Below are 21,431 nucleotides of genomic sequence, written 5' to 3'. Positions count from 1 at the left end.
AAAATGTGGTTTTGTTTTGGTTTTTTAAGAAGTACGCACTCATGGTCTTATACAAGCTTTGCAGCATCAGTCTGTGATATGTAAACGTTTCTAATGCAGTCTGTTGCTCAGAAGCATAAAAAACACTGCTAGCAACTTCTAAAGATCTTTAGAATCCATTTAGAATGAAAAAGTGCTTCTCTTAAAAAATACCTAGAAATTACAACTGGATGCACAGGATTATAACATTTTTTATTATGATTATCTATGATAAAAACTGTTGTTTAACATCACAAAAGTCTTCACAGATTACAGGGCAAAATTTCCCATCTGATTTTTTTGTAAATTCCCCAGTCTACTGAAAACTGCATTAACATACATTTAGATTTTACAGATAAATTTACACAGTTGTAAATGCCCAAGATGTTGCAATATTTAAACTTACAATGCATGTTTTAAATATTTAATCCAAGTAGTATTAAAGGGACACTGTCAAACTTTCATGACTAAAACTTGGTAACTTAACAAAAATAGTCAGAGACAGTTCTTTATACTTAAGACATATCATTTACCTAGTAGTGAATTTCTTGTAATACAAAAATAATTTTGAGACCCCCAAAAACTACTTCCAACTGGATTATAGCAGCAGTTTAGTAACACAGCCCATTTTAGGCTGCATTCACATAAAGCTCACTTCTGAGCTCGGAAATTATTCCCTAGATTTTGGTCAAGGAAAAAAACCTGGGCAACTGCAGTTACCTACACATACTTCATGGACTTAAGCATGGCTTAACGGGGCATTTTAAACAGCGATCTGGACATTTAAGGATCTTACAGCTGATCCTGAGCACAGACTTAAATGATGGAGGATATCTTTCCTTTTGAATTGGCGTGGCTGTGAGCCTTCTCTTAGGAGCTCAGGTTTTACAACAGTAAAATCTGGCTAGAGGGCTTCTTAATATTGGATCAAATAAACAAACACATAGTTATATTACACAGAATGCTAATTCAGCTTGATCTCCTAACGAACATTTGCAAAATTTTAGCAACTGGCAAACATATTGGCAGGCATTACGACAGAAGAGGTCTCTCTGTCTGCATTATTGCACGGGGCTATCACCAGTGCTCCTACAGCCTTCACAAAGCACAGAGCAAGACTAGTACTGGGTTTATGCCACAGATTGCTAATTTGAAGAAGTTCTATCAATTACTGATGGGTAACTGGTGACACCATTGCTTCATCTGGATTACTGGTGTAAGCTGAAGCTTATGTATTTCTTCAGCCATTCTGACTTTCCCACTTGCCACCTCAGATCTGTGATTGCCCATTGTGAACCCCTGGCTATCAAGAACGGTGTCTGGATTGCTGCTTAAACAGCAGCACATGTCAGCAGGCTACAAAGGAAAACCACACTGTGGAGTTTATTCTGGGCCTCTTCACTGAGTGGCTTTTTTGCTTCCCAGGCTGACCTTTTGTATTTCTTCCTCTGGCCAAACGAAGCCAAGACAAAAAGCTCCTAGCTTCATTTATAAGAGAAGTCTACCCACTGATTAACCACTCCTCATGTAGTACAGACATACTTGGATTTCTCCAAAAAAGAGACTATGATCTGAGTGGTAACAGATCTTTCAAGTGCTGCATTGCTATGCCTGTCCTGCCCACTTAGAATTTTGCTTCAGCTTGGAGACAGGCACTGCTAACAAGAACTAGGCATGTCACAACCTATCAGTACAAATCCCGCTGAAGAATGTATTCAAATAGTAAAGGCAAGATTACAGTGATCTGTGAAAGGAGAAAAGTATTCTGTAAGATATTATCTTTCATAATTGAGAGACAAAGATGCTTTTTATTTTGTAACTTTTCTTCACCAGAATTTACACCTATTGAGAAGACAATCAACTTCCACTCCACCGTGCCCAAGACAGAGCCCGAACTATGGGCTCCCTTTCCGTTGGGTATGATGAGAGGGGGGAAAGAAAGCTTCCCCATAAAGTGAAAGCCAAAGAAATAAGGTTAAACTCCACTAAAATTTGGGAAAAACATTTGCACTTTTTTTAGGAAAGTAGATACGTCTATGTACAAAAATAACATCAGACAGTGTCCTTTTAAAAATGTTAAATATATAGACTTATGTATAATTATACAAACTTTAACCATTTCAACAGGGTTTAAACATCACACATTCAATTTTCATAAGCAAGTTACAATGTCATTTAGCATTTCTCAATGTATTCAACTTTTTTGGGAACAGAGTCAAATGCAGTGCACTTTACTTTTCATAAAAGCCATACGCACCAAACACCTCATAAGCAAACAGTAAACAGTTCAAGTTACAGCCACTGTGTGGTAACAAGTGTACCGGCTGTTTAATCTAGCACCTGCAGAGGGTAAGGTCATGTTAAAGCCTCCATCCTTCCCCTACCACAGAGCATTAACAACCAAATTACAATCCAGTCACATAAAAATACTCTTAAACACAAATAAAACCTTTAAGCTTGTCACAGTCTGGTTCTCTCATATTTACAGAACAATATACTCTGTAAAATTATTTTTTTTAATGAACTCATCAGAAAAAAATCAAACACATCAGGCAAGGGCTCAATCCACTTTGTACAGACTAGTCTAACACACTAATTTATTAGTTCACAAATTCTCATAAGCCTTTCAGCAAAACAGTTCCTCGGCTGACGGTGAGAGTGCTCATTCCTGTTCCTGTCATGGTGCAGGCATCCCCTGCACCACACCGGGAAGCATGAAAGACCTCAGCAGTCCGTCTGCTGTGGATCTGCATCAAAAGCTTTTTAAGTGAGTTTGGTCTATAGCATTTCCATACATTAGTGGATTCTAAAGAAACTACCAGACAGCTGCTTTGCAACGACGCAGGTGATGATGGGTGCAGCAGACACTGAGCGCAGGTGACAACGGCGGCAGAATGGCCCTTCTCTCTTTTGCCTGAGTCCTGTTGTTGCTTTGACCCAAGGGCACTGCTCCCAGCACACGCCAGGTGTTAGCACGAGCTCTGTTAGGCCAAAACCTGAGCAGGACTTGAGTGAATAGTCACAAACCAAATGCTACATCAAAAAGTTTTCAGGCATGAATGTAAAACATATTTTGGCATATATTACATCATAGAATGGTTTGGGTTGGAAGGGACCTCAAAGCCCATCTAGTTCCCACCCCCTGCCATGGGCAGGGACACCCTCCACTAGCCCAGGTTGCCCAAAGCCCCATCCAACCTGGCCCTGAACACTGCCAGGGAGCCAGGGGCAGCCACAGCTTCTCTGGGCAACCTCTGCCAGGGCCTCAGCACCCTCACGGGGAAGGATTTCTGCCTCACATCTAAATCTACCCTCCTTCAGCATATATGTATCTGTCAGAATCATAACAAAAATAAAACAATATATTTCAATCACAGTACATGTGCAATAGGAAGAAAAACGGTAGCTTTGGCAAACGCTACTAGATTACATCCTTTTTATAAAAATAGGAATAAAGTAGGCAAAAATAGGGAGAATTTTTTGCAGCTCATCTGAATCAATTTGCAAGCTCTTTACTAATGCATACTGCTTTTGCATGTACCAACACTTTCACAAGCCGTTTGGTTTTTCAACAGGGAATAGATCACACAAAATGCACTGTCATTAAGAAGCGACTCTTGAATTTGCAACACGAAGTGCTATGCTTGCAATGGATTTCATGGCACAAGTAGAAACCTTGTGACAAACTCCAGCTTGTGAAATGTAGTTGGAAGCTAACCGATACAGCCTTTCTGCCCCAAATATGTTAAAGTGCCCAGGTAGTACCTTCTCCACGAGACCTCTGTCCACTAACTCCATGAGGCGCTGGCAGCTTGCAACGTAGTCACTTATTCTGCTGTAGGGAAGCCAGTCAATCATGGATCCATCATACACCACATCTCCGCTGAACAAAATCTTCCGGTCTTTGTCGTGTAAGCAAATGCTGCCTCTTGAATGACCAGGCATGTGCATGACAGTCAGCTGTCGGTCTCCGAGGCTGATCACATCCCCTGCAAACAAATGTGTTACAGGAAAATGTATGCATTTATCCTGCATAATAAACACCACAAAAAAAGTATGACCTACCCATACGCTAAGAGTTTGTACTATATATATCCACAACAAGAGAAGAAAATAAAAGAGGAAACAAACAGAACACATCTAAGCTGGGTCTCCTCTGAAAGTCTACAAAGTAAGTATTTCACAATTTATTATAATTTTACCCTCACTTAATTTGCCAAGAATTGCACTGCTGTTACTTTTGAAAGGCAAAATGACAGAACATAAATTGCTGGAGGAGAACCAAGACTGGCCTCCACACACTTTCTTCATCTCATTCAATCAGATATATAAAAATAGGAGTTTCTTAACATTAGGTCATTTTTTTTGCCAGCTTAAATGTGAATGCCTTTTCATTGTACTAACCACTGAATGGGTACTTTCAGCAGAAAGTTGGTCTAGGGGTGGAGAACAGGCCAAGTAAGTCTGCTGTTGATTTGAAATTGTAATGCCAGCTTAATTATAAATATGTAAACCCCATTAATTTACAGGTGGTAAATATGTAAACTTTAGGGCCATGCAGGGAAAGATGATCAACATATAAGCAACCTTCTCTGAAGCAGCTGCTTAACAAGTCTGTGAAACAATTCTAAAAGAAATAACATCCAATACCATCATAAAAGGATTCTTAAAACTGTAATATGCATTTCAAGTTCCAAGGAGAACAAGAAAAAGGCACCAAACCTCTACTGTATTAGAAATCTGAAAGTTGCAGATCTGTATCACACCAGAGACAGGTATGCCATGGATTTACTCAAGACTTAGCAAGCCTAAAGGTACTTAACCGTTGAAAGACAGACCTTTTGTGACAGTACCTGATGCACTTTGGTTCTCAACTGGGAAGGATTACTGAAAACACTAGAACAGAGTTTGGAAGTCACAGAATGGCTAACATCTGACCATGCTGTGCTGAACAAACTGTGCATCTTAAAAGATAAAAGTGACTAGGAAAACAGTACATGGTAAGGCACAATACACATAAACGCAATTTTAGCTAGAATAGGCAAAATGAAGTGTATCTGAAAGATCTCCTGAGGTAATGCTAAAACTAAACAAACGAAGCAGGCAATGTCCAAGTAAGAGCCGCGGCTTTGGATTGTTACAGAATATTGGCCCTGCCACATTCTGTATGTTCAGCACTACTGGATATCCTGACCCCACGGCAGTGACATGTGCACTGAGATGACACGCCACTGCCACACAGTGTGTCTGAATCAACATTACCTTAGGAACCTTCATGTTACATTGACGGTGAGCGTGCTTGTCCTTTTACAAGATTATTTTTTTAGTAATTCCTCCCTTTTAAAGAAAAAACAAACTTCTGTTGATTGACTACAGTCAGATTGACTGCTGTCACATCAGATCGTCCCTGAAGGTTTCAGTAAGTTCAGTTCTGCTTTTCCAAGCACCTATGTGGGGTGGCGTAATACAGCCAAGAAGAGCCCAAGTCCCCAGCAAACGGTGTCACCTGTAGAGCAGACACCTGCCCTTTAACTTCTGCTTCACCACATTGTAGTTAGGTTGTTTGCTGCCAAAATACCCTAGTCATTGTTACCTAGGAGAGACTAAACAGGATTTTTTTTATCTGTAACAAGCCACTTCTGTAAGTGTTACATTTATGTAAATTCTGTAAACAAAATCAGTGTTATTTGCAGTATGTATTTCAATAAATCGTTTTGTTCTTTACATTGCTATGCCTTGCAAGTTTATAAACAATAAGGGTCACCAAATGCCAGAACTGACTGACACGGTGACATACTGTTAGAAGCCTGAAGCTAAACCTGGGGTGCTCAGTCAGTCACTCGAATCGCTGAGTGATTCTCATTCTAAGGAAAAAAATCCTGCATCAACAGGCAAACAGATTAGGCAAGCATTTTTTTCCTTTTTTTTTTTTTTTTTTGCATCTCAATTCCTGTCAATACTTTCACAACTGGGAGAACCAAGAACTTAACCCACTACAGATCTCTTTTTGTCCCGTGTCAAGGACGGCGGACGGCTTGTAGGTTCTGCAAAGCAGGTTGCAGAGGCTGAACATAAGTGAAAAAATATTGAACTGTTGTAAGAGGAGCTCCACAAAGCTGTACGAGCACAGAGGCAAGAAAGACGTTACTCCGCGACCCAGGAGTCCAAATAAATAAAACATTTTTGGTTTTTTTTTTTTTTAATTACTTCAGCTCAGGCATTAACGCAAATACTAATGCAAACGGCGACGCTAACCCTGTGCCCCCGGCCGCCCTTACCCTCCTGCAGCAGCCGGGTGGGCCGCACGGGCGGGACGCGGAAGTGCCGTGCTCGCCAGCCGGGCCGCGGCGGCCGCGCCACCTCCCGGTCCGACAGCCAGGTGACGGCCTCGTAGTTATCGCCGCGCAGCAGGGCCGCCGCCTCGGCGCTGTGCACCGCCACCTCCTCGAAGTGCTGCAGCCCGCCCGAGTGGTCAAAGTGGACGTGGGTGGCGACGGCCAGCAGCGGCCGCGGTCCGGCTCCCTCCGGCGGCTCCAGCAGCCCGGAGGCGCGCAGGTAGTCGGGCAGGCTGCGCAGCCCCAGCCCCGCGTCGATCACCACGTCCCGCTGCGAGCCCCGCACCAGCCAGATGTTGGCCCGGTTGCCCGACTCGTAGAAGCGCTCTTGGATCCAGAAGATGCCGCCGCCCAGGGGCTTGTGGGCGAACCACTCCAGCGCCGACATCGCCCGGCCGCCAAGCCTCGACGACGAGCCCCCCCCCCCCGGCAGCGCCGCGGCGGCGGGCGGGGCGGCCTGGGGCCCGGCCCACTGCGGCAGCCGCGGGCGGAGCGCGGCGGCGGGCGGGTGAGCGAGCGGGGGAGCCCTGAGGGGCGGGTGAGGGAGCCGTGAGTCGGCCGGGAGAGAGCTCTGAGGGGCGGGTGGGGCATCCCTGAGGCGGCCGGAGGGCTCAGCTGCTACGTGAGGGGACGGGGAATTGGAGCCCTCTCCCCAGTCGTGACAGGGCCGGGCTCTGCCCGGGGGAGGCGGCCGAGACTCGTCTGCGGAGGGCGAAGCAAAGCCCGGGTCGTGAGGGGAGCGGGGAGCGGGACCCTCCGGCGGTTCGGGGCGCGGGCGGCGGGGCGGCGGACGGAAAGCGCGGGGAGAAGGAGCGGGAAAGGGAAGAGCCGAGAGGTGTATTCTCACATGGCGGGGGCTTATGGCCGTCGTGACAAACGTTTTCACCCTTTTACGGTCAGGGGCATCAGGTGGAGAAAAACCCACAAAATCTCAGTATTTAAGTTTCACACCTTTCTCCTTTATCTGCTCTTGCCTTCCACTGATTGCACCTGTCTGAAAATCAAGGATCCGAACACAGTCGATGTTTTTGTTCTGATGAAAACGCATGATAAGGACAGCTGGTCCAAGTCTCCTCAGGCCTGCTTCCATCACACCAGCCGCCTCGCTGCTGGCGGGGACCCCGTCTCCACTGGCCTTCCCCTCCCAAAGGCCTCTGCAGCCTTCCCTGACTGACTGCCCGAGCAACAGCGTACGTAATTTTGAAGGAATTTTAAAAGCTTAAATCTGAAATCTGCCATCTCATTTGTACAGTGAAAGACACACAAACTTGTCTGTAAACACAAAAATGCGCCCAGGTGGCCATTAGGCATCCCTCGAGGCGGCCAAAACACTAGTTGTCATGGTAATTTTGTCATGCTTGGTGACTTAGTTGTACAACTCAGCTTTTGCTTCACGATCTCTCTGATCATCTGTCACTGTCACTTTATGGTGTCAGTAGACATAAACCTTCTAAGCCAATATGCTTGAAAAAATCAACGAGTTTCAGTAAAACTGTGGAGTTTTGAAGCTTGTAACTTCTCATCAGACTAATGTGCTATTTCAAGAGAATCTTACCGAGAGTTAATTTTCAAGCAGCATTTTAAAAATAGACCTTTGTATTCATTATATTTAATGCAAACAATGAGCCTCTCCTTGATAGCTGGACATCTCCTGTAGCTTTTCTTTCTGTTTTTCTTCTGTCGTTGGTTCCCTTTTTTCCACACCTGAATAATATAATAGCTGGTGTTTGGGGCTTTGCTGTATCTTTTATGTTTCTCCATTCTACCGGGCTCACATCTTGCTTTTCATCCTGTTTTCAAATGAGTTTGCTATTTCTTTTTTTTTCTTTTTTTGTTTTTATTTACAGTTAATTAAATGCTCAGGCTTAGCTTTTGCTTTGTTGTCTTTCTTAAAATGATTTATTTAGGACTCTCTGCTTATTTTTAGACAGTTTTCTGTGCTGCTGAGTGATGTGGAAATACATAATGTGATTTTGTTTTATCCAAGCAGAGCTTATTCCTGTTGAAAGTAATAAGTAGGAAAACACTTGCATCAATCTGTTTCTCACTGGCATTTGATAAAAAGGTCATTGCTTCCATTTGGGGGAATCTTAAAAGGTCTTAGTCTTAAGTAGGCATTTCTTTGCTCCTAATCATAATTCTGTCCTGGATTCCTCATTATTGTAGACAAGTGTATGAGAAGCTGTAGGTATTGTGCTGTTTCTTGTTTCCTGTTTGAAGTGGTTCTCTCACCCTCACCATGATGGTGGGAATAGATGTGATGATACAGGTACAGCAATAAGTCTGGAACAGACGCGTTCTTACCAAGCAAGATGTAATACGGTAACCTTGCAATTAATGGTGAACACCACGTGGGATTTCTGGGCTGGAGCCTTGAATTGATCTTTGCACGGTCTTGGGGGGTGAGCAGTAGGACATTGCTTCAACCAGGCTTCTCTTTGGGTCCCATTTCTTGACTTATTCCCTTCAAAAATGTTTCTCACATTTTGTTTTATTTGCCGACCCATGGGTCATACAATTGTGAGATGAAGATTGGCGTAACAGTGAAAGTGGTGAGATGTGACTCTAAATGTAGTTTTGCAGGCTATTTTATATCCTTGGTGAAATATTTTAGTTAGAGACAACCTCCTTTTATCAGCAGTTAGCTTGCAGACATGCTGAACTCCTGTGAACCTCCTTTTACCTTGAGCCTCCTTGCTTTTGGGTCTTTATTAGTACCCAAAACTAGTTACAAAGATAGCGGAAATAAAAAATCACCTGAAGGATGAAGAAGCCATGAGTGACAAACACAACTGTTTTTTGCAGAAAAGTTCAGAAACTGCAAAATGTATTCACAGAAAGTTCAGGGTCCTTGAACTTTTTTTTTTTCTTTTTTTCCCCTTAGCCCGTTTCTGGTTCTTCTACTCTGATTGAACTCAAGTCAGTGCATCTAAGGTTTAGCAGAAGAAAGTTTAAAATTCCTAGGTTAGGAGGTGATTTCAGGCATGCAGAGGTGGCTAGCAGAAAGGAGGGAATGGAGTTGCTTTTAGGCATGTACCAAATTTATAGTATGTGGAAGAACCTAAGATGGGCATTAAAAATCGCTTGCTATTTGAAATCTTCGAGAGTGGTTTTAAAATTACGGTAATCTTTGTTAGATGTTCATTTTATAGTTAATACATACATGCATTTGATACATGTAAACAAAACCAAAATTTTAAAAACCTGTAATATTTTCAGTAACTCCACATGGCTGGGTCAGGCAGAGGAAGAGGACGTGCTGCCTTTACCTTCAACATTGAGGCTATTGGCTTTACTAAAGGTGCAGCTCTGCCTGATGTTGCGTGTACCCCTCCACCACCATTTCCTGTAAGTACAGCATCTTAGAGCACGCTTTCTGTGTTCAGGTAAAGCGTATTCAATGTCTTCTTTAGATAATGTAATGAAATACATGAGCAATACTAACCACTTCAAGACAGTTCCAAAGTATTTTATGTGAATAATTGCTTTTCTTTTAATTACTTCCTGTCCCTTTGCTAACTGTTGTATCCCGTATCTAACTAGATTGCTTGCAAGATGTTTGTTCGTTAAAGCCCTCATCATGATTTGGTTTTCCAGGCATTACAGTAACGGAAATGCTGGGTATCTGAATTTGTTTGAAATGAAGTTACACTTGTCTTTGAAGCTGTGAATGGGTTTGCTGATTTTAGAAATTTACTGTTGATGCAAACAGAAAACATTTTGCAAGATTGTTTTATACCTCAGTAGCTGGAATTTGAAAATACTTTGAAAATAACTGAAAGATATTTTATGTAATTTAGGAACCTTAATTACATTTGGCATTTGGGATGTATTTGAAAATTAAAGGGGAAGAAAGAGCATTTTTTAACTTGAGTTTTGCTATGCAGGGAAGCTTGGATAATTTTGAAGCAGAAAAGTAGTCTTACAATGTAGTTTTATAAGAACTTCCGAGTTATGTTAGGATTTGGTCAAGGTGCATCAAATTTTTCTCAATCATCTTGCATGTTACGATATGGTACTTGCAAGTTTGGCATATAATTGGCACTACGCTGAGATTTCTCTGAGTAGTTATTTCACCCAAAGTTTTGACTTACTGACGTGGTTTAAGCCCAGCCGGCAGCTGAGCGCCACGCAGCCGCTCACTCACTCCTCCCCCGGTGGGATGGGGAGGAGAACGGAAAAACAACGGCAAAGCCTCGAGGGTTGGGATAAGGGCAGTTTACTGGGACAGCAAGGGAGAGGGAAACAATCAATAACAGTGCTGATAACAGATATTCACAATGGGTGATAACAGAGAACGATTTACCGATCCGATGACTGACTGACCAACCAGACACACAGCCCGTCCCAGAACCGCAGGAAACCGCGCCGCCCCCCCACTGCCCGACTAGCCCCCCTTTTATGGTGAGCATGACGTCCCATGGTATGGAATAGCCCCCGGCCAGCTTGGGTCACCTGTCCTGGCTCCTTGGGAAATTAACTCTATCCTTGCCAGAACCAGGACACTTACTGACCCAGATTATGTCCTCTTAGTCCACCTCTACAATTAAGTTGTGTGATTTCATGGATACTAAGCCATCTGCAACTGTTCCTAATGTGAATGTTGCAGCCTGCTTAACAGTGCAAGGAAACTGAATTCTCTGTGAACTACAGCTTCCGCAGTTACAGTCAACAGTGGATCAGCTGCATAGGAGAATTACTAGCCCCAGTGTATCTAATGTATATCATGGAGAAGCTAAAAATGCTTTCTTCCTTCTGTAAACAAAGTTTCAGAACTCAGTTAAACTTTAGGTCCCTTCCAACCCAAACCATTCTATGATTCTATGATTTTTCAGGGGAAAGCTAGTGCCATTCAAAAAAATCAAAGTTAACCTGGTGTCATAAGTAGGGTCGATAAAATTTTCAAGAGTTAGATTTAATGATTGGGCAGTAACCAGAAGTGTACCACAGCTGTTGACTGACTTACACGGAAATTGTTTTAAGCAGTAAATTGTTGCTATTCCATATTTCTAATAGACACTTTTTGAATTCTTATGAATTTCCTGTAAATGCAATTAGAAACCCAATTAAGGAGCATCAGCTTACCATCAGCAACATTAGTGATTTAAAATGTTGGCCAGCTAGCAAATACAGCTGGAAGCAGTGAATTTCTTTTGTGATCCAGCTCTGGGACTTGTGATAGCACTTTGTGCTTTGGAGCAACCTGCTACTCAGGTATTGATTGTGTACCACCTGTCGTGTGAGAGAAACAACATCGATTCTGTAATTCTGTCTCTGGGTCTAGTGTTCTCTGTATTTTTAAAACTGTTTTGGCTTATTTATCTTTCCCAATTTCCAGATTCATAGTTAAAAAAAACCACAAAACAAACCCAAAATCCAAACCTTAACAATTCATTTAAATTCAGCTGAGAGATACTGGATCATGTGAGGGCCTGTGTGCTGGCTGGTTGTATGACAACAGAACCCGTTTCCGTGACAGTAGTCATGGAAAAGGTGTCCATGTTATTCAGAGTAATGACACTTAATGTAGTTAAAAGACTGTTTTAGAAGAGGGTAAGGCCAGTGCTACTCCAACTGAAGTGAGAAGCAAGTAATTTAGGCTGGTGAGAAAAAATGCTTTTGGCAATTAAGAGCTTAGCATGACTATGAATGACTGTTTCACAGTTTTAATACTTTTTTTTCCTTGATTTCTTGATACATTTTTGCAGAAAGATACATTGAAGTCATAAAAGGTATAAATGTAGTTGTAAATATAGTTATGTGTGTCAGAATGCAATAAAGTATACTTGCAAAGTAGCGTAATGCAGTTTCACTCTTCTGTGATTACCTGTGTTTATGTAGTTTTTGTTAGTGTTCCTGTATTTTTGATGAATATTAAGACCTTATGAATAATAATTTGTACAGAGTACAGACAATAAGCCAGTGCCTCTGAAAACAGGAGAAGATGAAGATTACATGTTGGCCTTAAAACAAGATCTTAGAGGAACTATGAAAAAAATGCCATATTTTTTGGCAGTAGAAGAAGATCGTGAAGGTTTGTTTGTGTGCTTTTTATTTTTATTTTTATTTATATCTTGAGTAGTTATTATTCTATGAAGGACGATGTAATGAGATGAATGTGTTGAAGATGTATTTTATACTGATAATGAGGAATTAGAATTGGCAGCTTAAGATAATAGGAAATTTTTCTGCTTTTACAATCATTGAAGTTGTAGGTCACACCTACAAGTGTTGTAACTGGAAAGCAACTACTGCATGAAAAAGAGTGGTATCAAACATCTATTCCGTTTGGTATACAGTAAGAAATATTTAGACCAACTATACGCAGTCTTTTCAATTATATGCTAACCAATTCAAGTGAAATAGGCATTTGTACATGTTAAAATACCCTAAAAATTTTGCATTGGAGTAAAGAAATCTGCTACTACTGTTGAAATTGAGCTTCCATTTTAATTGTGTAAAGACATACTTAAAATGATCAATGCTATATTTAATAGCTAGGCATTCTAAAAGATACTATTTTTTTCCCCCTAAGTCCATTCAGGAAGAATCAGTAAGTATTACTGACAAGTCACCTGAAATATGAAGATTGAGATGAGGACAAGTGATTTACTGTGGTTTGCATCAGAAGCAGAGGTGGATTAGAAGCCAAAGCTCGATCTTATTCTACTTGACCTAAGAAAGACTTTTACTTATATGTAATTAAAAATTAACCACTTTGTTATTGTTCGATAATAATAAATGCTCTGCGATACTTTACATCCAGTCATACATCACTATACTGTTAAATCCAAGCTTCCTGGTCAGAAAACTGAGCTAGTGGGAAGGAAGGGAAGGGGAACAGGGTAGGAAGACTTTAATGTCTGTTTACCTTGCTGTGGGGGTATTGTAAATCCAGCAGCCACAGGAGGTTATTACTGTGAGGAGTGCTTGTTTCTGTTTGTGATTTTTGTCTAGTTCTATCATCCTCCTGAGTGCTTGTTCTGAATGGTATAAATGGCAAGTGCTGTTACAAGAAAACAGGAAATGCAACACATTATGTGTCAGACCGTAGGCCCAGTCAATGCAAAAGGCAGTCACTAAAAAGCTTTATAAAAATGTTTAAGAAATCCAAAGTGGCCAAACACTGGATAATCTTTTCCTTGCTATCTTGTGCTGATTTTGAATTATGAGAGCTGACTTGAACTCTAAAATGTGAGGTTTAATTTCCACCCCAAAACCATCAGAATATTTTCTGGCTGAATATTCATGATGTCAACAGGATACAAGCACATAGTCCAGTCCCCTCTGAATTTTTGGTAACTTTTGTTCGTGGTGTAGTGGTGAATTCTAGAGATTTCTGAGACTGCGTGCAATTAATTTTTTTTTTTTTAATTAGCCTTTGACTGTAACACCAATTAACACACCTTACTGATTGTCCACTTGTTCTTGTACTAAAGCACTGTTTAAAATGGAGCAGCACTCTGCAGTACGAGCAGTGAACACACTGCCAACCAGACGTTGTGGCTCACAAAAGGCAGAGTATTTCCTCTGACCTGCAGCTGGAGCCCAGCAGTCACCAGGACGCAGCAGGCAGCTGTAGTGCAGCACAAGCACAGCCCAGGGTGGACCCTGATGGTGCGGCCAGGTAAAACCTTGGTTACAAGGCAAGGAGAACAGATCTGATCTTCATTTCCAGATCCTTTTGGAATGGCAGAAGAATTCCAAATCAGTCTTTTATCGCATCTCCTCTTTCATCTTCTGAGTAAACAAATTTCTATCTCTTTGGATTCTCATCTCATCAGAAGCTTGCCGTGCTCTTGATCTTTGTCAGGCTTGAAGTTTGCTATTTCCGTTTGAGGCACAAAAAAGGAAACTGCTATGCCTGAGAGCCCTTCAGGGTTATTTCCAAGGAACCAGCCACTTTATGAGAATGTATTGTCTCTTTTCCAACTTTGCTTCACGTGATCATTCTCACTGTTCACCTCAAAATAGTCTTTGTTTCTGCAGCCTTCTTACGGAGATCTCTTTTCTGCTACTGAGTGTGCTTCTTAGTAGAACTGCCAGCTTTGAAAGCAATTACTTCACCAAAAAATGGCAGTTGCAGGGAAATCAGGTAGACAGCCACTTATAGATTCAAATAATGTTTCAAATGTTCTCCTCATCTCCCCAGGGGTAAGTTGGTAACTTGAGGTAACTTTTTGCTGAACTTTAGTAGTACACAAATGCCTCATCTGAGGGATGGGGTATAATCACATCAGCGGTGGTCTGCAGCTTCAAAAGCCTGCTTTCATCTCGGTGACAATATGCAGTTGTCTCTGGGACTGCATTATGTTGCAGAAGTGGCCTAGCTTCAAGAAAATTGCTTTCTTCCCCCAGGGTAGATTATTTTTAACTGATCTTTTCTGTTATCTGGTTTACAGCCCTTTGCTCTTCTGTATTTCATCAGAACATCTGGTAGGACTAAGAGTGAGGCAGGAGAGGGACTGTGGGCAGGAACTTCTTAAATTGGCTTTGCTAAAAGTGGAAATGGATTGTATTTAACCCTCGGCACAACATCTGTGAGCCAAATGGTCCTTTGAAGTGTAAGAATGGAAACATTTTAATTAATTAGGACATAGCTATCTTTCATTATTCAGGTAGTAAATTAAAGCCACATCTAATACTACCTGGCAATTTTGATGGGTTAATGTGCCATATAGAATAGATTTTCATCATTCGTTTCAACACTCATTTGAGTAGCAGGCAGATTCTATAGTAAGTTCTCTATTTTCCTCACTTCATAATCCGTGAATCATTCATATTTTCCCTGTAGGTATATCTGCTATGACTGAGTGACTGTCACCTTGGCAGTGGTTTAGAATTAATTCATTAGCTGTGAGTGGTGAGAGTCAGTCAGATGTACTTTTTTACTGATGAGATCAGCAATTAATTCTTCACTAAAGAGTATCGAGCTGAAATCAAAACTACTAGTTTCTTTCCTTCTCTGTTCTGACAGTTTCCTAAAGCATCTGTGAAGGCCATCTACATTAAATGCCCCTTGGGACACTGTCATTTTAAATGTGAACTCTTTGTTGCACAGTTTTAAGTAGGTCTTCTGCTTGCCATCATCATAACTAAGTGTAAAATTGAGCTTCATTTCTGATGTCTTCCTTCTCCTCTCCTTTTCTCTGGTGAGTATGTTAGAAGTCTTGGACTGCAAAGGTCACAGGCTGTCTTTGTGACCATTTTCTGTACAATACCCACAAAAATTATCACTGTTTGAGTAGTGAATTATTAGTGCAATCAGAATCGGTAATTTTGCATTAAGCAGATTTTGCAATTGGGCATGGTAATTTGGTATGAAAAATGGGACTGATTTAAAAATACTTCAGTTTTGATATTGCTTTTGTCATTAGGGATTGTACAAGAGGTTTTTTTGCAGTATAAATGGATGTACTTACAGTGTATAACTACTGTATTATTTACAGTGCATTTCTCAGTGTAGTTCTTGTGCCTGGAAAGAGGTTAAATGGCCTAAAATGTGTTGCTGCTGTCTAGGCGACATCTCTGTTGCACTGCAAAGCTTTGCCATTGCAGAAGTACTTAAAGTCTTGGGAGTTGATCATGATCAGTCTGCGACACGGCCTTCTGACACCTGGGAATTCTGGATACTCTTTATGATTAGCACAGTGGTGATAAATGTCACAGTCGGTTTGTAGCAAAGGTTTGCTTGTGAAACTGTTGAACAGTAGAAGTGTTCATTTGATGTTTCAACCTAGTTTCCATGACTATATCTGCGTTTTATGTTTTCATGCTTTCCAAGGATAGAAGTATAAATTATAATAATTTTGGAGGGTTTTTTTGGGGGAGTGTTTTGATTGATACCCCAAAAATGCAAAACAATATTCAAGATTTTTGCCTTTTTTTTGAGAGATATAAAATTCAGGTCTTGCAAGTACTTAGCAAATGATTAGTTCTGGGAATTGTCATGAGAACTATTCAAAGTAGTGACATTAAACTGTTTTTTAAGTGTTTGACAACAGCACAAAAAAGTGTTCAATGTGGGATTAAAAAACACACTGTATGCTGAGTTACAGGAAAATATGAAGGACAGTGTCTGGATTGCCTTTTTATTTAATTTAATTCAATAAATCTTTGTATCCTTCTTTATAGTAATTGAGAGGTACAGTAAAAAGTACCAGGACAATGAAAAGGAGCATGCAGCATGGACCCCAGGTAACATCTGAGATTATCAAAGGCTAATTCTTTATTAACTTGTGAAATGTTCTTCTCCTTTAAATGTTTGATTTATTTTTTTTCAAGCAATGAAAAAGTACGCAAATCCTTACCAATTCATGTATTCTTTGTTGAGGGTTATGACCTTTGCGTGTTTCCAGATCAAGGCAAAGTATCGTTTTGTCAAAAAAAAAAACCCCACCCAAACCCCAAAACCCCCTGATTTTATTTATTTACTTTCATCAGTTGAAACAATTGATTTGTAGTGAAAATGCAAGCTTTAGTTCTCACTCTAGCTTTCATTCTCCCCTTACTCACCATGCAGATACTAGTTTTGAACTGGGAGCAAACATTGATGTAACTAAATATACAACGGCCTGATTTTGTGAACAGTCACAGGTAGCTGGGTTTTATAACATTAAGCTTCAACTGCCATATCTGTGTAGCTCACTACTGCAAACTTAATTACAGAATGTAAATTGAAGGCCATGTGGGCCACTGGAAGGGCTGACTTTTGTCTCTTTGGGGCAGATAACAGTTGTCATTTAGTGAGTGAAATGCCATTCCTTGCTCTAGTTCCTCAATTTAAAGTACAGCTAGAATTCCATAAAATTGTTGTGTGCTAAAACTTTTAGGCACACACATGTAACTAGGATCAAGCACAACAGCGGCCCCTACCTTTCCTTGGTGGGTGGCAGGGGGAGGATTACTGCTGTAAATCACCATTCATATATATTAAAGCTCTTTTCTGTACAGACTGGAGAAGACTGCCAAGAGAGATGAAGCCAAAGAAAAAGACCAGAAAAGGTATATTATCTGTTTTTAAGAAGCATTTTCGTACACACTAGTTGAGTGATAGAAGACATACTGGAGCTGGTTAGGGGGAAAAAATGGTAGAAATATTAATTAGTCTGAATAATCAGGGCTTTTGGCAGATTTTTTCTCATGAATTCACTAGTCTGCCTGTCTTTGCTTCTGTAGTATGTTTTAACTCACTGGAACAGATTTATCATCTTTTCCTGCCTTTCATATTGATATACCATATTAACATATGAGATATGTAACAGTGAAAGATTAAAAAAACCCACAAAACTTTTTGTTTTGAAAGTTTGTATCTTTAGTTAACACTCATCATTCTATTCACTGAATAGCTGGCTGTTCAGATTTCCTTTATATTTTAGGTTTCTCAATTATCTTGTTCATGATTTGGTTGACTTTTGCATTTTTTTAAGCCTTTTATATGTGATTTAATGTAGGTTATTTTCTATTTTCCCTGGTTTTACTTTTTTTGTTTATTTTCAGCTTTCTTCTGCAGAATTGTGAACCAGATCCTTCAACAGCAGTTGGAGCTGGTATTGGTTATTCTTACAGGAAAAAAAACTTTATTACACAGCATCATACGTGTATTTGTTTTTCAAAGTGTTTTCTAGTATGCATGACTGTTATTTTAAGTTCTCTGTAGAAGTCTGTTGCTCTGTTGATGTGAAATAACACTTGGCCTCCTGTATCTAGCTGTCTGTTACATACAGTTGTTTACTTTCTTGTTCACTTTGTCCAAGTCCTTCATGTGTCATTTTTCAGTTCAAGGATAAAACAGAAAAAAGGGAATGTGCAGTAGTCATGGAGTCTGCCTCAGCTAGAAGCTTTGTTCCTTTTAAGAGTGTCATTGAGAACCATGGTACTACCGGTAGACTGCAAGATTCAACTGAAAATTAAACACTTATTTGCAAAATCTCTAAAGATTAAACCAGTACACACCTACCTTTTTTTTTTTTTCCCCGAAAGAACGAGCTGCATTGGCTTTTATAAGCCTATATGCAATAATTAGCTCTGTAAAATCCAATGAATTCATAAATGCTGATTTATTATTCCTTGTTACAATAATGTGATTATCATAAATAGAGAATCACTGCTTACTGTGGGGATTTTTCCTCTTTCTTTTGTACCAGTTTCTCTATTTGCTCTTAAAAGTACATTTTCTTAATTGTTGTGATGGCAAAGATCAGCTGACCATCAGAATTTGATTGGAATAAAAAAAATAGGTTTCTCTAAAGGCAAAAATCATGGTTTATTTTTTTGGGGGAATCCTGAAGATACAGAGGCCAATACAAAAGTCATGTGATTCCAGAGGTTTGTAAATAGCTGATCAGGGACACATTAGCCCTTCTGGTACATATCCTTGTTGTATTTTGAGGACAGCTATCTTAGGTGACACTTTATAACTGAGTGGAACAAAGGTGAGGGAGTCAAGTGAATCTGCACCAAAAAAATCAAAGAGGCTTCGTACCATTCTACTGTTGTAGATCGCAGGAGTGGTTTTGTGATCACTACACAGTTACATGTACAGGGACGACTTCATTTTTACACACATCTCCCTACCCCTTTCTCATTTCCCCAAATGTTTTAACCCAAGATATGACCGCCTGCCTTCTTAGTGACAAAACTTTGGGTAGAATTCTACATCTCTCCAACACTTACCTGGGCTGTGGACCACAGTATCCTAGATACCAACAGGGCATGACACAAAAAACAAACAAAAACCAAAAAAAACCCCAAACCGTTGGTGGGTTTCAGCTCTTGTAGGCCAGCTATATGCATATGTATGTAGCAATCAGATGTATGCATTTAAGCCCGAGTACTGCTAGAACAGATATTTGGAAGATTAGATTGTATTCTATTGCACCTCTAAGCTACATGGATGTAAGGAGCTGTTTTGCTTGAAGTTCTAGTGACAATGGGTCGGTGTCTCTGTAATTTTATGGTAGATTCCAAAGACACCCAGCATTTAAGCAGAAGATCTTGCATGTCTGTTTTCATTTCCAGGCTGTTTGTTCTATAGACATTATCTCTAAAAGCCTGCAGTGGTTTGTGCAGAAATGATAATTTTGTGTTGCACTTTCCACTTGTTTTCTGTAAAAGCCTACTTCATTCTGGATGTGTTTGCTTTGACACTGTTCATATGTTATTACAGAACAGCTTGACTCCCTTCAGCTCTGTCCAGTGCTTTTGTCACGTAATCCCTTCCTAGGCAAAACACTGAAATGAACTGAATGTTATTTATGACAAATGCTTTTGACAAAATACAGCTGTCTTCTTAGCAGCTCTTAGTGTTCTGCTTCCTTAAGTATTAGCCAGATAAAATACATAACTGCATTGGGTTACTGTCTGCTTCAGAAAAGGTATCCCCTTCATCAATGCATGCTATTTTTCTTTCTGATACCGCTTAGTGCAACCTAAGTGCGTAGGTGCAAGTTACGTAAGCTAGCTTGTCTGAAGCTACCTTGTCCATCAGAAGCTATGTAGCTACACCACTACGGCATTTTATGCAGGCAGTTTTACCCTGCTGAGAAGAGCTCATCTGTGTTAGGTACAGCCCTGTGCTCTAAGTTTTATGTGATCGTGCTAGATATAGCACAAGAGTTGAAAGACAGTTGCCCTGTGGAAACGGGTCATCTCACAGAGCTCTCTAAATGCTGTAACTTCTGTTACTCCAGAGCTCTTTGTTCCTCCTCATCTGCTGGTCAAACTACACTCCTGGAATTGGGGAACCTTAGTTTAGGGTGCTGTGATTCAGGTAGCTCTTACCTGGGTATAAGGAATGCTATTTTTTACCTTCGCTCCACCATATATTTAAGTAGCATGATGAGGTTGGATTGTAGGGAGTCAATTGATAAAGATAGTGTTCATGAATTGAGGGATTAGTTGAAGATACACACTGTGGACTCGTTAGATGAGAGCAAACTGTGGCCCAAGGGCCATCTAGCTGCAGTAACCATGCCTACTGTGTTGGAGCTAACAAACTCTGCTATATCTGCCTTTTTTTGTCTATCTATCTGAAGCTGTCATTAATGTGTTGCATAAATTAATAACATTAATGAGTTTTTATCTTTCCAAGATGATGAAAAATAACAATTTAGATTTTGTTCTAGTTTCATTAACATACCGTGAGTATGTAAGTGAAAAGTATTTTGTGAAGTGAATTTCAGACAGGCCCTATAGGCATCACTTACATAAATTGGGCATTTACACCTCCATGAATGATGTGCTCAAAGTCTAAAGTAATTTTAATACAGATGGTATCGGATTTCCATGATATGACATTACTCAAGATGTAAGCTCTTAAGAGCAAGTGTAACGCGAATTTGTGTTCTTCCATATTACAAAAATAATAGTGATGTGTTTTATTTCAGCAGGTGCAAAACCAAAAAAGGCAAAAAGCTCTGAGCCTAAAAGTAATCTGGATGTGTTGAAAAAAATTGAGGTAAGACATGCATAGTCTTTCTAAATTGTACACTAGAAATTGCTGAAGGAAAATGAAACATTTAGTATGTTTTTTGGTACAAATAGAATAACTAGAGCAGCCTTTTTCTGGCCTTGTCTCGTTACTGTGACAAACCACTGTTCTGCGGAGTGGTGGCACAAGGGAGAGGATAAGGATGAGCCTGGCTGTGCAGAAGATATTTCCTTTGCTCCAGTTTGAACACAACAACCAGTTCTTCACTAGGTAGTGATATAGCCTAATAGTGAACAGCAGAGCTACTGTTAGAGCTTACTGAAGGAGGAATTGGTGCCAGAGCTTTTAAATCTACTGCTGTTTCGCCAATCTACTGATGTTGGAAATTAAACAGTAAGTTGAGAGGGAAGATATATACAGAAAAAGAAACTTGGCAAGAAAGTGACCTCAGTTTGGAGATGACTACCCATGATGTGGGAATGGGAAGCTTAAAGGTGAAAGAGTCTTGTATTTTTTCTCTTGGTGATCCATCAGTTGTTTGGTGCAGATACATTATTATATACAGTATTGGTATTGCTTTATCAAGTATCACATGGCCCTGTACTGTCAGTTATTTTAACAGTGGATGGTAACACAAGACACACTTT

General features: G+C 40.4%; 2 protein-coding genes across 2 annotated transcripts in view; one reads left to right on the top strand and one right to left on the bottom strand.

The window, feature by feature from the left end:
* Positions 1–210: 210 nt before the first annotated feature.
* MBLAC2 (metallo-beta-lactamase domain containing 2) lies at positions 211–6,741 on the bottom strand. The gene is made up of 2 exons (XM_075740967.1): positions 6,297–6,741; positions 211–4,007 (listed from the first exon to the last, which is right to left on the bottom strand). Exons 1-2 carry the CDS (start codon positions 6,739–6,741, stop codon positions 3,622–3,624), a joined length of 831 nt encoding a protein of 276 aa, XP_075597082.1. The 3' UTR covers positions 211–3,621.
* POLR3G (RNA polymerase III subunit G) overlaps positions 6,735–21,431 on the top strand; it is a 20,065-nt gene continuing 5,368 nt past the window's right edge. Inside the window, exons 1-7 of the mRNA XM_075740968.1 lie at positions 6,735–6,861; positions 7,360–7,543; positions 9,573–9,701; positions 12,258–12,387; positions 16,488–16,550; positions 17,307–17,357; positions 20,741–20,811. Of these exons, the coding sequence (XP_075597083.1) occupies positions 9,582–9,701; positions 12,258–12,387; positions 16,488–16,550; positions 17,307–17,357; positions 20,741–20,811 (435 nt within the window). The 5' untranslated portion in view covers positions 6,735–6,861; positions 7,360–7,543; positions 9,573–9,581. The remainder of the gene's footprint in view (positions 6,862–7,359; positions 7,544–9,572; positions 9,702–12,257; positions 12,388–16,487; positions 16,551–17,306; positions 17,358–20,740; positions 20,812–21,431) is intronic.

The sequence above is a fragment of the Balearica regulorum genome, chromosome Z, assembly GCF_011004875.1.
Source record: "Balearica regulorum gibbericeps isolate bBalReg1 chromosome Z, bBalReg1.pri, whole genome shotgun sequence".
In the NCBI taxonomy this organism is placed as follows: Eukaryota; Metazoa; Chordata; class Aves; order Gruiformes; family Gruidae; genus Balearica; species Balearica regulorum.
The sequence above is the reverse complement of the archived record's forward strand: the minus strand, read 5'-3'. Positions and strand labels throughout refer to the sequence as shown.

Excerpts from the sequence above, each read along its gene's own strand:
- MBLAC2 (XM_075740967.1), bottom strand. The coding sequence starts at position 6,741 with ATGTCGGCGCTGGAGTGGTTCGCCCACAAGCCCCTGGGCGGCGGCATC. Across the intron at positions 4,008-6,296 it reads CACCCGGCTGCTGCAGGAGG|GGGATGTGATCAGCCTCGGA; the intron begins GTAAGGGCGGCC and ends ATTTGTTTGCAG.